The sequence below is a fragment of the Trachymyrmex cornetzi genome, unplaced genomic scaffold (genome assembly GCF_001594075.2).
Source record: "Trachymyrmex cornetzi isolate Tcor2-1 unplaced genomic scaffold, Tcor1.1 scaffold58, whole genome shotgun sequence".
NCBI classification, from domain to species: domain Eukaryota; kingdom Metazoa; phylum Arthropoda; class Insecta; order Hymenoptera; family Formicidae; genus Trachymyrmex; species Trachymyrmex cornetzi.
In genome coordinates, this window is record NW_017299893.1 from 503636 (window position 1) to 522586 (window position 18951).

The 18951-nt window shown below is 34.0% G+C and overlaps 2 protein-coding genes across 3 annotated transcripts in view; one reads left to right on the plus strand and one right to left on the minus strand.

Moving 5' to 3' along the window:
- Positions 1-712: 712 nt before the first annotated feature.
- On the minus strand, positions 713-7930 carry LOC108766384 (alkaline phosphatase). Its single transcript, XM_018515646.1, has 2 exons — positions 7765-7930; positions 713-870 (listed from the first exon to the last, which is right to left on the minus strand). The coding sequence occupies exons 1-2, from the start codon at positions 7928-7930 to the stop codon at positions 713-715; spliced, it is 324 nt and encodes a 107-aa protein (XP_018371148.1).
- A 2816-nt stretch (positions 7931-10746) lies between these two features.
- LOC108766396 (caspase-1) overlaps positions 10747-18951 on the plus strand; it is a 44562-nt gene continuing 36357 nt past the window's right edge. Inside the window, exons 1-2 of one of the 2 annotated variants that reach the window (XM_018515659.1) lie at positions 10747-11066; positions 16211-16473. In XM_018515659.1, the coding sequence (XP_018371161.1) occupies positions 10939-11066; positions 16211-16473 (391 nt within the window). In that variant the 5' untranslated portion in view covers positions 10747-10938. The remainder of the gene's footprint in view (positions 11067-16210; positions 16474-18951) is intronic. The other variant, XM_018515661.1, reaches the window with a different exon arrangement.

The window sequence follows — 18951 nt, forward strand, 5'->3', positions numbered from 1 at the left end:
TATTTTTACCAATATGAGAAAAAAGTATTAAAAAATTCTGAAAAAATTCTTAGAACTCTATGAGAAGAAAATAAACAATTTTTGTCTCTTGTAGTTTTTCTATAAAGTTGATAGTATTTGAGTAAAAAATTATTGTATTATCTTGTTAACTATTGCAAAATGATAAAGAACTTTTCTCCTCAGTTTAATCTATCCTGCCCCTGTGCGAAAGATTTATCGTTACTTTTGAAACACCCCGTATATAATGAATATATATCACGAGATAAATAAAATAAAATGTATATAAAGGAAGAGAATACATCAAAATTACGCTTTAATTCCATATTTCTTACACTCTCATCTATTCTAATTTCCTCTGTATTTTTTTCCTTCATTTCGTTCCTTCAACGTTTATTTTATTATTCTACGTTTCTCGCCTTATTGCATGAGAACGACGATTAATCTTCGAGTGATAGATAACTGTACCGTTCGCTCTCAATTATCGCCTTTATTATCTTCACTATCCCGCGAACGTTTTTTCCGCACTCTCTCCTGTGTTTTCAATTCCCATACTTCTTCTCGTTCATTCGACGTCGAATTTCCATCGCTGCAGTGCATCACCTCATGTCGCAGCGTTGCGCTAAAGAACGTGACAAACCGCCGACGAGAGGGCCAAAAAGCCGCGGTGCGGCCGTGCGGAAAGCCAGGGGTGTCAACGGCAAACGGCGCGCGATTAATCAGCTGGGCCATTCATCTTAATGATCGCGCCAAAGCAAGCTCGTCCTTTCATGCCCGCGTGTACATACAACGCCGGTAGAGCGCGTGTCAGCAACGCGTACGCTCGCATACATATTGCCGGAGTTGCGCCGGCCGGTTCTGGCAAGGTGTCAACTGCTCAAAAACACAATACATACAAACCGCTGTTTGTTACCGATACGAGCACGGAAACGATACGCTCGGCGACCGAGTTTTGTCGCGATATATCACGATATCGCGCGTCTTATCGTTAGTAAGAAAGAAATCCCGTTAATTGGCCCCGGTCTATAAAATCCTTGACGCCGCGATGATATTACACCTCCGTAATTGACAAAGAAATTGTACTCTCGATTAATCACTTTTCACCTGTCAATAGCAGATTCGAGTTTGTTAGTGGAAAAAGGTTAGGGACTTAGTCGACGCAAACTAAAATTAGTATAACATTAATGTTATAATTTCGCACTTAATAACATAAATGTAACTTAACATGGTGTTACGTATAACAGTTATATTGTTGAATGCGAAGTTATAACATTCTATTCGCACAGCACACATCATTCCAGCAACATTGCTGCAACATTTGCAATGTTGTTGTAATATTACTAGAACGTTGCAATGTCACTGCAATTTTACTGGAATGTTGCAATGTTGCTAGAATGGTCTGTCCTATATTGGAGATGCAATAACATTGCAAATGTTGCAACGTTCACATAACACACACATACCAGCACACATACTTATGTACTTTACGCACGTGCAGTCTAAATTTTTATGTTTAAAAGTTTAAATTATTGTGTATATATACAGGGCGTTTCTGAAATAACGGCCACTCATGCTTTTCCTAATGAAAAAACTGAATCGAAAAGTCCTCTATCATTTTGCAATTTTCGCAATATTTTCTTTTTTAATTACTTAATCAACAAAATGTCTAAAATCAATAATGTATAAGACAACTTTAAAGTATCTTTAAGAATTTTTCTTTAAGAAACATTTCAAAATATTTCACAAAGAACACTGAGAAAGATATTTTAACATTGTCTTATACATCGATTTTATCTGTTTATTCGGCAATGTTTAGAAATTAATATCTCGTTAACTATTGCGAAAATTTTAAAATGGTAGAGGACTTTTTGACTTAGTTTTTATTGCACTGGAAAAAAAATTTGCTTTTAATAAATATTTGTTTCTCTCAATAGTACTAGCGAAATATTTACTTACAGTAAATAAGTATTTACTCAAAATAAAAAAATTATGCTTAAATCAAATAAATATGTGTTTATATTTATAGTAAATATTTCGTTAGTACTATTGAAACAAATATTTACTAAAATTTAATAAATTTTTTTCCAGTGTAGGAATAGCACTGTATGATTAGTGAGCATTATTTCAGAAACAACCTGTATATATATACCTAATATATATATATAATTATGACATGTATAACAATAATGATTTCTAGTCGTATCTGCACGTATTTGTGTACTTGATAGGATATTATCCTAGGACTCGTTAATAAATAAACGTTTCCCTGTCTCTCTCACTCTCTCTCACACACCCATCAAATAACTAACGAGATCCGCGTCGCTGAAACTCGTAATGCTCGCGTAGATACTGCGTAACGTATATTTCGGTGGTGTTTATTATTTATTCAACGCGCACGAGATATTCACGAACATTTGCGCTCTGCCTCGCGTGAGCAAGAAATTACATCACAAACGGATTATACGCGCGGTGCGCTCACTCGTTCGCACGTCCGTTCTTTGCAGCGACCGGCCATCGCAAACAAACCGTAAGTGATTACTGATGACTGCGCAGGAACTCAGCAGAGTATAATGTTAATTCACCGTCATCGCCAGCACGCCCACTCATAAACTTACAATTTGGCGGTAGAAGCAATTACAACGGTATCACCGATAATTACTTCTGCAACAGACACCCAGCAACCTCTGCAACGATGTATATTATATTATATGTACATATATATATATACATACAGTATATATGTATAATACGTCGGCAGATTTGATTTAACTTTACAGCACCATTTTAGCAACGACATAATAAAACGTTAATATATAGTTCGCGCGATTTATCCAGGACAATGTCGTGTAACAACGATGTCTTTGACAGCGCTGGCTAACATCATCGCGAAACGTGTCTTTCTCTAATTGCATTTTCTACTGGCACCGACAAGACGGCCCTTTCAAATACCCTGCTTGCCTTTGACATGCGGATTTCCTTATGCCACGATGCGCGTCCTGAATTCCCTGACGTCACAGACGGACTCATTATGGTTCGTCTAGTAGATAATGCGCATAATTACAACTTGTGGATACAATAATCAAGATTTCTACATCGATTGTCTTATCGTGAACACGTATTAAGCGGCATTTTACATTCTTTAAATAAATATAGACATTCTTCAATATTTAAAGCAAAAAAACTTATTTTTATATTGTTATTACTTTAATATATACAGATTGTATAATAGTAAATCTCATTTTGATAATACTTTCGTTTAAGTCGTACTCTCTTTTATCAACAATATTTAATAGTTTAAAAATCACGAAAAATATAATTAATTATTCTCCAATTAGGTATTGCTTTTAATTAATTATCGTTTAATCAATTTTCAATTATCGTCTTTAATCAATTATCAGTTAATTAGTTTTCTATTAAATATTAACATAATAAAGAAATATTCCTATATTAAAATTGGCATGTCACGTTTTTTTGAAACCTCTTTTCAAAGGGATGTTGGAGTACTCCGATTTCGATGTGGCTTCGTATTCGGGAGTTTTAGGGATCGCTCGTTCCGAAATCGTGATAAAAATTTCGAAATTCAAAATGGCTGTCATTATGATGGACGGAGATTTTATGGAAACTTTAAAGATTTTTCGATTATGATGTAATTTGTTTTTAGGGGGATCGTGGCGTCGTTCATTTCGATCTTGTTCAAAATTTGAGAATTTAAAATGGCTGAACAAAATGGCAGTCGAAAATATTACAGAAATCTAAAAGATTTACCGTTTATGGTGGAATTTGGTATTAGAAGGTTTATGGGGACGCTTGTTTCGAAATCGTATTTTAAATTTGGAAATTCAAAATGGTTGAACTAATATGGCGAATGGTAATGTTACGGAAATGTTACGGAAATGTAAAAGGTTCTTCAATTTTGGTGAAATTTAATAGGAAGGTAGGATTGTATTTAGGGAAATGTTGGTGGAGGTAGTATGGAGGGAGGGGAAGGGGAACAAGAGTATGAAGGAAACGGAAGGAAGAATAAGGGAAGTTTTGAGAAATACAGAAAAGAGGAGAGGGGTGTAAGGGATGATGGGATAAGGAATGTAGAGAAAAGGAGGGAGTGAGAAGACTATTAAGGGGAGGTGATACCGATTGATCACGGCTCGATTGGACACCACCAATCCAGCAACCAGGTGCCTAGGAGCTTTGTAGTCTCAAGCGCTGTGAGTGGCTCGTATCCAATTCAGCCGTGTCCAAATGGGTGCCACCCATTAAGGGAATGGAGGAAAGGTAATGGGGAGGGGGGGGGACAGGAATACAGGAAAGAAAAAAGGGAATGTAAGGAGCTGTGTGAGACAAAGAAAAAAAGGAGAATGAGAGATGGGAAAGGAAAGTGGAAGAAGTGAAGAGTGAGAGGCGATGTGGGAAATAGTAAACAGGGAAAGGAAGAGATGGAAGGGGATAAATAAGGAGATAGGGATGAGGGAGTGGGAGGAATATTTCAAAGATATATTTGTTGGGAATTTTAAACGACTTAGGTTTGAATACGAATGTTCGCTCCAAGAGGGAAATGCCTTAACGGTTGCAGCGCAAAAATAAAAAATGCTTCGAAATAGTAGCACATAAATAGCGCATAAATCCTGTGTATTTAATTTCCCAAATCGGTTGAACGTAATGGGTGAGGGGGCTGACAGCCTACTCAACCCCACACACAAAATTTTTTTCTCAACCAAACGGAATGGGCGAAAAATTTACATTTACGCATATGGATAGCGCATGAATAGAGCATTATTCCATAATTTTTTCATTAAGATTTGGTTAAGCGGAAGGGCCAACTAGACAGACGTTAAGAGACGTCAGTTTAGCGGGCCCTTGACCCCCCTTCTTAATCAAAACTTAATAAAAAAATTATGGAATAATGCACTATTTATGCACCATCCATATCCGCAAGAAACATTATTGCGCTCATTCCGTTTAGCTAAATATAAAATTTTTTGTGGGGGGACTGAGTATGCAGTCAGTCAGCTAACCCGTTAAAAACAGCTGATTTGGAAAATTAAATACACAGAATTTATGCGCTATTTATGCGCTATTTTAACCCATAAAGAAAAATTTTTGCGCTTATTCCGTTCAGCTAAAAAAAAAATTTCTTTTGGGGGGGACTGAGTATGCAGTCAGTCAGCCCACCCGTTAAAAACAACCGATTTGGAAAATTAAATACATAGGATTTATGCGCTATTTATGCGCTATTTCAACCCATAAAGAAAAATTTTTGCGCTTATTCCGTTTAACTAAAAAAAAATTTTTTTCTGCGGGGACTGAGTATGCAGTCAGTCAGCCCACCCGTTAAAAACAACCGATTTGGAAAATTAAATACATAGGATTTATGCGCTATTTATGCACTACTATTTCCAGGCATTTTTGGTTTTTGCGCTGCAACACTTAAGGCGCTTCTTTCTTGGAACGGACAGTCATATTCATTCCTAAGTCACGTGTGCCTAGCTGGCCCCCGCCACTTACCCAAATCTTATTTAAAAAATTATGGAATAATGCGCTATTTATGCGCTACCTATATCCGCAAAAAAAATTTTTGCGCTCATTCCGTTCGAATTCGAGCATTCGTGGGAAAACGCTTTCCCCTAAAATTTAAATTTCGTATAACTTTTGAACTAACGGTAAGCAAACGAAAATTCCTATGGAACAATCGTTTGCAAACGACGAGCAAACAAATGCAAAAAAATATTCGATTTTTTAATATTTGTGGGCTATTGTGAAGTTGGCCCCCCAAAATTTAAATTTCGTATAACTTTTGAATTAAGGGTGAGCAAACGAAAATTCGATGGAGCAATCGTGAGCAAATGATGAACAAACGAATACAAAAGAAATATTCGCTTTCACTATTCGAAAACACGAACTGAACGAATTCAACACACCCGGTGAACTCGGGCGCCAGGTGTCTTCCTCTGGTCAGATTGATGTTCAAATGAAACATCACCTGGCAGAAGGTGTACGAAGATTTTCTCCTCTAACGTAAAATAAAAAAAACTGAAGCAACACATGTAACATTAGCGTTTAATAATGAATAATTTTATTATAAAATTTTTTATGGTATTTGACTAAAGAATTCCATCCGCCATATTGATTCAACCACTTTGAATTTTCAAATTTTCAAACCGTCATAATGATTCGGTCATTTTTCTTATTCAAACATTTTGAATCCAGATTCGTAATATTATATTTCATAATATTTAAAAAGGATAGTACAATGGAGGAGCGCGCACGTATCGCGCGCAGGGGATGTGCTAGTTAACATAAAAAATGCAAATTCAATTATCATTAAATATATAGCATTTTTTATGATCTTCGAATTCAATTAGAAGAAAATTTAATCTTCAAATTCTTGTTTTTCAGTAAATATGTGGATTAGCATGTAACGCACATATATATACACGAAGCCATAAATACATCCAAGCTTCGAACTGCAAGACAGTGAAAATGCGCAAGTTCGGTAACCATAACGTCCAGAATATTCTCGTGTGTACGGCGTGATTTAATAAACAGCACGTGAAATCTTCCATTAGGTGGAGTCGCTCTAGCTTGTGCAATTAGCGCCAGCCGTAAATTAGATATCGGCTTCCGGTCAAGCGCTGCGCCAAGAATACGATGTGCACCACATCTGCGGCGTAGGACGCGCAAGCGCGAATTCAATTTATACGTGGGCATTTAATCGTGCGCCGTGTTTGGGCAGTTTAATCGTTTTAACGCCCGTTCCTGCTAAATTGGACATATGCGCAGATTAATTACGTTTGTTCATAATGACGAGATCGTTGGATCGTAAACGTCGCGCCGTGAAATTCGATAGAAAATGACGCTCTGATTAGAAAGATTATTAATCTGCCATGCATATATTATAATCTTCTTTTTATTTAAGATATCAATACTAGCTTTTTAAAATGTAAAAAACATATTTTTACTTTTTTAGTTATTTTTTAATGGTGTGTGTTTGGTACATTTTCATTTCGCTGAAGCTTAAAGTAATAATAAGTTATTGTATTAATAACTGTCGAAATTAAAAAGAAAACATTTAACAGAAATTTAATATTATCAAAATATTGTAATGCATTAGCCATCTTACTTTTAGGAACTGATTATTCTTAAATCTGACTATAAAAATGCATTATTTAGTAATTATTGGAAAAATTATGACTATCTTTTCCATACGATCATAATACCCAAATTCACCCTACATATTTGAATAAACTATTTTAGTTGCAAATAATTATAAAATAGTTATTGTAATTAAAATAGTTTAAATAATGTATATACATATATACAGGATGTCCCGAAATTCGAGGACAATATTATTACTATTGCAATTTTCGCAATAGTTGACAAGATATTAATTATTAAATATCGCTGAATATTGGTTTTCAATACTTTTTTACTCAAGTATTGTTAACTTTACAGAAAAACAGTAAGAGATCAAAATTGTTTATTTTCTTCTCAGGGCTCAAAGAATTTTTTCAGAATTTTATTAACTTTTCAGTACTGCATTCTCTAATTGGAAAATTGCGAAAATTGCGAAAATTGCAAAATGATAGAAGACTTTTCGACTTAATTTTTCACGAAGTTTCACGCTGTAATAATATTGTCCTCAAATTTCAGAACACCCTGTACATATCGTAAATATACATTAATTCTACATATAAAAATTGTACAGTTATCATCTTTATGGTTACCATCACTGTCTTTTATGTAAGTTTATATCGACACGTGAAAACTTACCTTGATCCTGAGCCCAATTAATAAGCGAAGGAACGCGTGCTTCGAAACTAGAGTAACAGTCCTCGAAACGTGCCGACGAATCCAGACCAACAGTCTCGTAATTAGCTTTAACTCCGCAGAGCAATGCCGTCGCGCACGCCGATGATTCGCCAACTTGGGCATCCATGTTGTACGTCTGGAGAAATAAGATAACAGAGATTAATTGCTTATTTTCGCGTAATAAAATTACGATTAATACGAATTTATAATCCGAAAATTTTTTACTTCTATAAAGAGGAAAAATATATTCTTCGGTCAATTAAGTTTCATATAAAACTAGATTAAAAACGGCCTAGAGTCGCTTTATTTCATTTACGAATTCTTCAATCAATTTCTCTCCGTAAATTTCTGCTAACATACGGTCCATAAAAATCAAATAAAATAGTTTTATTTCTGTTTATACCTCCATAAAATTTAAATTATGAATACTCTTGAATTTCGATTGCCTACAATCGCAGAGACAGACAGAGAGAGAGAGAGAGAGAGAGAGAGAGAAGTGTAATTAAAAGACTTTATAATTAATTTAAAAAAGCATATTTTATTTTTATTAAAATACTAAATTCAGGTAAAAAAATAATAATAATTCAGGTCTGCTATGCAGTAACCATTTCATTGAAAAAAAACCTTTTTTATATTAAATTTCCGTAATATTTTGATAGTATTAACAAGAAAACTAAAAAAAATGTATTTAAATTTGTGCAAATTTCAATGCTATCAATTATTTAGAGTGTCACAATTTTAACATTTATTTATACAGTTAATATGACGCAGTCACACATCAAGTTCTGTAAACGTCAAGAGCATCAACGAAGAAATGATAAGTTTCGAAGAGAAATTTCGATGTAAGTGGATGTCGCCTTTATATGTCATGACTGGCGATTTTCGTTGGGTAACAGGATATCGGTCGAAGTGTGTCACTGCTGTCTAGGAACCGCACGTCGCTTTCAGCGCTCCAGGGTAAGCACTGCAACGAGCAAATGGACATTTCCGTCCATCGGCTCACTCGACTGAAACCCGCCCCGAGTTTTGATGAAAACGACAGCTGTGCTCTATTACCACTGACGATTCGCAATTAAAAATTCGCAAACGTGTTTTATTCTGCAGAAATTAATAAAAATGACCGCTCAATGCATTCAGTCAATAGTTCAATAAGAATTTTGATCGATATAGGATAACTACGGAAAAAATATCGATAATTTTGCACGTCATAAAGTAACTCTCATCAATTATTTCCAGAAAATTATAGTAACGCATATTTATCTTAATTAGTAAATAAAGAAACGTCAAGACTAAATGTTGGTGTCTAATAATATTTTTACGTAAAATTTTAAATACATTTTGCAGTATTTCGCAGTTTAAAGTGGAAAATGTATTTAAAAATTGGCATAGAAATGTTATTAGGCTCCAAAATCTAGCCTTGACTGTATTTGACATTTCTTTCCTTAATTGATTTATTTATAAAACGATATAGTATAACTTATTATTTATACATGCTCGTATTTCAACATTTCTTTATTTTTTATACTTTTAACGAAGATTATTACAATTTTAAGATTATTATATTTTCCTTCGCTGTCACGAAGACCGATTACGAGGCCTGAATAATGAACGACCCTTTCAAGTCAGGTTTAAAAAAGATCGACTAGTACAACGTGTAAGGTGCTGGCTGGAACAAACTCGTGCACATAAATCCCCACGATAATGTTAAAGGCGGCGCTTTCGCGTAAAATACCACCGATATCTGGCGGTTTTCTTATTATACGACTACGTTTAGGTATCCGTTCGCCCCATAGGATGTCGCAATTGATTCACTCAAGTGTGCATCCCTATTTCAAGACTCGGCGACTCAACACCACAACACCGACTGGGAAGTGCCGATTTCCTTTCACGCAAGAACACCCATAAAGCACACTCATCATACTGATTATCATACTGAAAGCCATGCATCGTCAAATATCGTTATGGATTGTACGGTTGGTCGTTAAGTGGTAGCAAAGTAGACCGCCTGGAGCACTGAAATTCAAGCTACAATAGTGAGGAGCCGCATGCCGATTAAACACGTCACAAACTCCGATATCCTCAACATGAAATTGCGAGAGGAGATGACTTGGTTGTTGATATTGGTCAACTAGAATGAAAACCCAACGTTCCACTTGCAATTCCACTTGCACTATATAGCGTGAAGAGAAACAAAAATTACACACACACACACACACACAAGCCAAGATATTCTTCTCCTCTAAATACGATTAATTATTTAACATATATTAAATTTTTCAATACGAAAATTGCTCATTCGAGATACTATTAAAAATTATTATTCTTATAGGAAAAGAAAATATAATAATATATCTAGCAAATGCCACATAATGTATCATAATTCAGAATTAAAGTAATATAATAATGTCATGATATAATGATAATCATAGGAAATATTATCTCACACAATTATTGAAAAAAGTTTAACTCGTAACTGCGAGAACACATAAGTTCTGATGATCCTTTTTTTCCTAATTTTTTGTGTATTAATTGGAATAATGTGCACTAATTTTATTTCACAATTTTATTTTTTACTGGTTCGTTCTATTCATGTAGGCTAATTGTTCTATGTATGTATTTACGCTAAGTACAAACATTGCAATTATTTATTAATTAACAATTTTAAAACATCTATAAAACTAACAACAAAAAACTTTAAAGACTCTTAAAGACCACTTATATGTTTCTTTAATATCACAAAAATATATATTTCTATTACAGATTAAGATAGTGTTAATGCTTTTGATTATTATATTTCAGGGAGATTATTTGTTTTGCCTGTCTACGACACATTGGATAAAAATTAGCATTTCTCATCCGGTATTTACCCAAACAATCAGTTGCAATTACCACTTCAGTAAGACATGCCATGTCGGATATCAGAGAACATCCAAAATTTGCAGACATTCGACCGTTCTCGCTAGGCACGAAAGTGCTATAGATTATCAAGTATTATCGACGATGCTTTTATCAGGAGTTTCCTCGAACGAGCACGTCGATAAGATAAATTTGGTGCGCGCGGGACATGTCGTCTTTTAGCGTGTAGGTGAGAGCAAACGGCAGTAAATGGATAAACGCAAATCGAGAGATCGTTAGATGGCAACCACCAGAGGCAACATGCAGGCGGACGACAAGTACACTCCGCAGCAGGAACAGTGGAACATTTCAACACCGGACGGATCGCAACGGAGCGTGCCGGACGGATGGTCGTTCAGGAAGGCAAAGTAAGCACCACTTCGTCACGTCGTGACCGATATAAAGCGCAGAGATATGGAGGTACTGCAAATAATCGACATGCGACTGACGCGAATGGTGTGCTTTTCAGCGCTTTCTCCTCTTTCATTCGCTGAAACAGATACAAACGTGTGTCAACTACTAACTTTACGAACTTTTATAACTTTTATTGTAAACAGAAACTCTTTCGGTTCATGTTCCATTCGATTGATGCATGGAACAAATAAAGTTGTTAATATAGACATCATAATTTTACATTCTTTTTTATAGCATTTATTCTCAATAGAAGTCATAAAAAGTGTCCATACCAAAAATATATAATTCGTTTTGCATTTGTTTTATTTTCGTTTAACTCTTTATCTCTAACAAAGAATTTGGGAGATAATTATCTCTTTATCTGATTTTCCGTCGCAGCACTGATGATAACGCAAACAAAGAAATAAAATCAAATATAGTCAAGTAAAACAAAATATTGACGAAACACAACAAAAACGGTTTTTGATATTATTTCCTTTTGGTTGCTCTCATTTTATTTTCAATTGCAAATATCTTTGACTATATTTCATCTTTCATTTAAATATTGCTGTATATTTATTACTCACGTGTAACCTATGTAACGTATGGCGATATATAATCGATAATATATTAATTTTTCAGTTTTAGATTATTGTTTTTCAAACAAAAATATTTCTATTCCGAGACTGCTGCAAAAAAAAAAAAATGTCATTCTAAAGAAAATTTCACTCTCATGGCAATTCACCGTCGTTTTCTATAGCTACATCTTGAACCAATTTTAGAACGAAATCATCTAAAACGATTTGGTACCAATCGCGATTACATGGAATCGAATTTTGCTCATAAAGCGCGATCACGAGAATTACGACATTATCCTTCCTGGTATTGCATTATTATTTTTTTTTTATCAAGGTCTTCATGCACAGGTGGGAGCGTATAGTGCTCCATCGCGCATTATGCGCTTATTCTCGCAGCCGCGCATAACGCATGGTTGGTGTAATTGTCGGATAGCGAAAAGGACGGGGATTTGCGCGGGCGGCAAGCCACGGCGGACTAGATTTATATTCATAATAGCGGGGAGTTGGAGGCCGTTAGGCGCAAAATGTTTTAGAGCCCAAAGTAAACGCCGCAGTATTCGCGGTAATGCCGGTAACTCACTTCTCCCACGACGAACATTTGTCTCGTAATGGCCACTGGCTCACCACGTTTATGACTAGTTCGTAAGCACCCCGCAGTGGTTTTGTCACATCCGTTCTCTGTTCTCTATCTGCCTCTGATTCCTCCCCCCTTCCTCCCCTCCCTCCTTCTCTCTCTCTCTCTCTCTCTCTCTCTCTGCCTCCCCCCCCCTCTCTCTCTACCTCTCTCTCATCCCTTATATATTTTGAGGGTTCTTGATATGGTCGTGCATACCATTTCCATATATTTACCAATATATGTATATCTCAAGTATACATCAGCGTATCCATCCGCTGAGCAAGAATCACTCAAGCGATAACTCTTATGCTCTTTACACAGTAAAAAAGAAAATGTTAATTTTAATATTTTTTACATATATCTCAGGAGATCTACTCTAAATTTTAAGTTAAAGTAACTCACTCGTTTTGTGTTATTTATTAACGAGCTAGTAATGTTAAATAATTGACACAATATTTTACATTGATATTTGTTATTTTGACTTTAAGGGTGATTTAAAACTAACATATAAAATAAGTAGAGTACATAGAAGAGTAGTTGCAGTAACTCGTAAGAAAATATTAATAAAATGTTAATAAAACATGTATAATTTGTATAATGTTAATGAAAAAATTCTTAGATATTAAATTGACTTTGAGATATATAGATTAATTGAAACAATTGTGTTAAAAACGCTCAAAATAATATTCCATTTTTAATTGACACATGCAATTGTTAAGTTAGAAAGGTGACATGAATCTAACACATCAAAATGTTACAAAAATAATAACATATCAGTTGTATGTTTATTTTATATTGAAGAAATAACCAAAATGTGGTAACACAAGAAAAATTCTACATGTAGACGCACGATTTTTTACTGTGTAATTCTAGGGTTTTTCTACTTCACCATAATGTTATACTTATTTTTAAAAAAATGCAATTTTCAATACGTGCAAAGTTAATCCGATATTAAATAATATTAAATATAATATCAGATTTCCAGATGTGTTCCATACACTCATAAAAGAAGTATTTAATTTTAAGATATTAAAATGTTTTATTCTTGTGTCTCCATTTTTTAAACACACACACACATACATATAGTTTGTTGTTTTAGTTTTAAACTTTTTCAATAAATAAAAAACTGTAGAGTGTTTACATTTATAAAACACTAAAATTAAAATACCTTTTATTATTAAACGTCTATTTTGCAAGAATGTTTGAAACGTAATTTTAAATACTACATTTTTTACAGAGTATATCATAAATATAATAAATTTTGATAATAATCTAAATTATTTGGTACCATTTATAAACGCCGAAATATTAAATTTCATAAATTTTAAAAAACGAGAAAAAAAACAGAAAGGAAAAAGAAATTGTTAAATTCCATTGTTTTTTTTTTTAAGAATAGTGAAATGCGATATTGCAAGACAAAAAATGACTATAGACCTCGATTTAACAATAAGAATAATAAAACAAAAGCTTTTTGACAAAATTCGAAATGCTATATGTAGAACAGAACACATATTGACAAAAAAATATCAAGATACCAGTGAAATGCTACAACAAAGATATAAATGTGTATATACATATATACGCAAGAATTGAATATAATCGCATTTATATAATTAAAAAAAAAAATTTCTTGTAGAATAAAGGACAAGTATTCTCTTACATAAATAAAAACTAACATAAGAATCTATAAAAGACAATAAAACATTTCTTTAGTTTACGGATATCGAATTAAGAATATTATAATACTTTTATTTTATTTTATTTATGTAATTATTTCCAAAGCGTTTAACAGCGTTAAGCTGCGATATAGAATTATTTCTTTCTGTAAACAAGATTCGTTACACATAATCTCATTTGCTCTTATTTTCAATCCACTAGAATTATTGCCCAAATTCATAATTCCTGGAATTAAATATATCGCCTAAATTCATAATATGCTTATTCTAGATTACGGTGCAGCATGTAATATTTGGCTGTGGTTCACCAGAACTTCTACAAGCACGCACCTAACCACGCGAGGATTAAACGCCTCGAGTTTACGGTCCATTCAGTTGAACGGAGCTCAGACAGTTCTACCTCCGCATCCTCGCGCTATTCTGCGCAATAATACCGCCGATTTACTTTCGACCAGCGTAGCCGACCCGATCCGGAGCAGTCGTAATCGTGGTAACTTGCGAAAGTTGGATCGCGCGTACGTGCGAGAGCCGCGGAAAGTTGCCGGCAGGCTGCCGCACGATAAAACGCCGTCGAATCGCAGCGGAAGTTCTCGATTGCGATCTAAGTTGAAATTAAATTGACCGCGGTATGATCCCGCCGCGGTACCGCTCGAGTCCCTCAACTAAACAGGATATCCGTCTGCGTAAGCGCACGTGAGTGGAAAGAACGAAGTGGAACTGGGTGCACTTTTCCGGATAAGGTCCTCCTTTGCTGTCCGCCTCGCCTTTAGAAGAGAAATGCTCCGATATTCTCCCTCTCTCTTCCCGAAACTAACAGCAAAGAGGCAAAACGTTCCGGAAACGTCCGTTTCCACCCCTCTTTTTCGGTTCGTTGTGTTCTCTTCTTTTCCCGTTGCCGCGCATCACCCGGACCATCTATTTGCGACTGTCCTCAAGTTGGAATTCTACAACTAGCTACCGCCTAATTACACCAACTGCACAAAGAGACGTTCCACTAAATACTACTGACATTTATTCCATCCGCTATGTCGGGTACATGTTTCTCTCTTCCTAGCTCCCTCTTTCTCCTTCTATTTATCTCTTTGTGTACAATGCATTTACTCCGGTTAATGTACGCACTTACACCAATTTCTTTGGTTAGGTTTTACTAGACAAAGATATCAAAAAATTTGGAAGAATAATACGCAAGTTTATCGTATCTTTTCAAATAAATGCACATCGAGAATAATCCGCGGTATAATTAATCCATTGAAAACGAAATCCTAGAAACTTTAATCCGATATTTTTTTTCTTTGTTTTACATACATAAAATATTTCGAAATTATCACCCCAGTATTCTCATCCGCGAGATCGTTCATTAAAGCCGTGTAAACTTTTGTTTCGCCGAAACGAACGTTTTTATTTGCAGTATAATGTCAAGAAGAAAAAAGCGTTAATATTAATAAAAATTCTGTTATAAAATACGTTTTCCCACGGAAAATAAAATTTAATTAAGATCCAACCGAGATATAAATAACTATCCTGCGTTCCGCTCATTTCATTCTACAGCTCCGTCGTGTTATTAATGACGGAACCACAGAATCATTTGTTCCTCGCATCTCGCGTATAGCAGTACATTTCTTTATCTATGCTATTTCGTCTGAAACACATCAAAACTCACGAAACCCTTCAACATATTCCAAAATAATGTCGTAGGATGTCATTTGCTACATTAATTAATTAATTAATAAGATCGACTGGGAAGATAAGTTTTAGCATCTTCGGAATAACATTATACCAACTTTCTATGACAAGATAAGAGAATGTAATATTATATAGTCATCACAAACTTAATTATAATTTCAAAAGATATCGACCATTCTTATTGAATTAAAATGAATTTCCTGTGTCATGCATTGTTTCGCATTTAAAACAAAACACGATACATTAAAAACAATTTACTATACCTTAATAAATATTTATTTTAATATTTATAAGTAAACATTTACTTATAGTAAATAAATATTGACTTAATGAAGAAAAATCATAGTTAAATCAAATTAATAGTTCTTGTATCAAATAAATATGTATACGTTAATATTCAATAAATGTTTACTTACAAATATTAAAAAAAATATTTATTAAGACATAGTAAATTTTTTTTCAGTGTACTAACACATTGGCTTTAAATAATAATATTCTTTATTACAATTAACTCTATTATTATTGAATATCTCTAAATAAATTTGGATAATTTTTAACATGTATAGTAATATTTCAAGGGATATGGTGGATGCCATGAAAAATGTGAAAATCGGAAATCTCAATCCGGACAACGATGAATACAATATGAAGCATAAAAGAAGAGGAGTAGCGATTATATTGAACCACGTGCACTTCCAGAACATGGGAACGCGAGAGGGCTCCGAAAAGGACACCTTGGACCTCAAAACATCATTAGACAAACTCGGGTTCGACGTTCAAGTTTACACCGATCCGACGTTCAAAACAATAACCAAGGTTTTACAGTCGAGTAAGTATTGAATTTCCGTAATCGAACTAGTCGTCATATACTTACGTATCACTTGTCTCAATGACAGATCAAACAGATAGATGACGATGCTCTTGTGAGCCCAGCTCGGATAATGAACGCGAACTTTCGTTTGAAAAAATAGCGGAAACGGAGAAACGATATCATTATTTCTATCCATTCGCAATATTGCAAGCTGCCGCAACCACATCGTTAGCTTTATGTATCGTCGCTTCTTATCTCTCTACAATAAGCTCACTTTCGTTTCGTCTCTCATCGTGACAAAGCTATGGAGAGTTTTCTCAAGATAAAGAGAAAATACAAAGTGCCTCAGAGACCCCACCTTACTTTTAATCGCAAACTTTATAAAGAATTTGAACATAATTATAGTAAAGGAAAAAGTCCATGGGAAAACAATTTTATCTACTTTTTTAACGCTTGATTTCTTCGTGATTAAATCACGAAATGAAATTTTCTCTAAAAGTCCATTCGATATAAAAGTATGGCAATTCGCAATCCATTAGATAATAAATCCAATCTCTGTTGTTTAATTTAATTACATATAAACAGAAAATGAAAAATTTCAATACAGTAAATGAAAAAACTATCACAGATACCGATTAGATTGATTATCAAAAGGTCGAAGTTGTTTGTCGAGTGACTCATTTTATATCACCCAACTATAATCCCACACATTGATAAGCTTCCGTTCACCTAATGGCATTGCTTCTATAAAAGCGAGGAAGCTTTCCAACTGCATTGATAATTGTCGATGAATTCTTTGTACCCAACCTCCAAACGAGATAGGTCCCAGTTAACGCGAAGCGGATAATGATGAGCGCCGATCCGGAGGAGATCCGGCGACAAGTTATACAAACATTTTACAATGAAACGAGCTCATTAAACGTCTATTCGTCACAGCGAACTGAGTTCGTCAACAAATAACTAACAAAGCAATCTCGCGAATACGGCTGCGGCAGGTGCAGCGGAAAGTGAAGCTGAAAGTCCGATGATTACAGAACTTCGCGCTGTTGGATAAGAAAAGTTTTCACGCGCCTTCGCCTCAACGTAACACGATGCGCTCTATAAAGCTATATTCATTTACCACTCGCTTTTATATTTTAACTGTTTCGATGCCATGCTTTATGTAATATGCGTGAATTCAAAGAACTCGCTCCTACACGAAAAGGATAGTTTTGCCGAAGTATCTAAAAGTTTAACTATAAATCTGAAGATCTGAAGATAATTTTGTTAGATCCTAAAAATAATTATGTAGGACGCTTAAACCAGTTACTAAAATGTCAAAATATTTTGCTCATCATGTTTAAGATTCCTATAAAAATATTTTGATGCTCAACAAAATTATTTTCAAATCTATATTTAGCTAAATTTTTAGATACTTCAGCAAAATCGTTTTTTCCATGTATAAATATAATCCAAGAAAATATATAATTAAATATCTACTAAAATAAAAAAAAGTTACTATAAATACTAGTCTCACGAGATTTGACAGAACCGATGATGGTGCCATTTTGGCTTTGATAATCATTTCAATTTTTTTTCTTTTTTTTAATTAGATATATAATTAATACAATACTCATGGAAAGACCAATTTTACTGAATAACGTATGTAAAAATTTAGCTAAATATAGATCTGGAAATAATTTTGATGCACAATTATTAAAATAATTATGTACTCAAGCTTTGACGAGCCAACGCTATAAAAGATATTAACATTCTAGCAATCAATTTAAGCATTTTACATAATTATTTTGATGATCCAAATAGAATTATTTTTACGTCTGTATCTAATTAAATTTTTTAATATTGTTGCAAAACTGTTCTTTCCATACAAAATATTAAAATTCCTGAGCTCTTTGATCATTAATCTTTTCACGTTTCAAAAATTTGAATTATAGAAATTAATATAATACTGATTCATTGTGACAAATAATTTTCGACGAGATTTCGTTACTACTTCAATATGAGGAATTTATAATTGTTGACGTTGACCATGTGTATCATTTTAATTTCACTATGACGTTTACAATTTATATACTTTCTACAATTTATTATATATACTTTGAATGGAATAATTCATATATGTAAAATATATTTATTTAAGAGAGAGAGAGAGAGCAGTAGAATCAATTGTATTTACTGAAGATGATTCATAAATGTGAAGTTGAAACGTTTAATTGTTCCTCATTCAAATTCAATAAAAATATTTATCATAAATATTTTTATTGAATATATCCATAATAATATATATAATATAGGTATAATATATAATATATCCATAAATACAGGGTGGACCATCTGAAGTGATCCAGTCAAATATCTCGAAAACTAGTAGGGATAGAGAAAAATGTTTCGTATGAAAAGTTTAGGGTTACACGGGGGAAGTATGGTACTGACCTTGAAAAATCCTTGGAAGGTCATTTTGAAGGTCATTCAGGGGTCACGATGGTTTTTTTAAAT

Excerpts from the sequence above, each read along its gene's own strand:
- LOC108766384 (XM_018515646.1), bottom strand. The coding sequence starts at position 7,930 with ATGGATGCCCAAGTTGGCGAATCATCGGCGTGCGCGACGGCATTGCTC. Across the intron at positions 871-7,764 it reads TAATTGGGCTCAGGATCAAG|TTGACACCTTGCCAGAACCG; the intron begins GTAAGTTTTCAC and ends GTTTTTGAGCAG.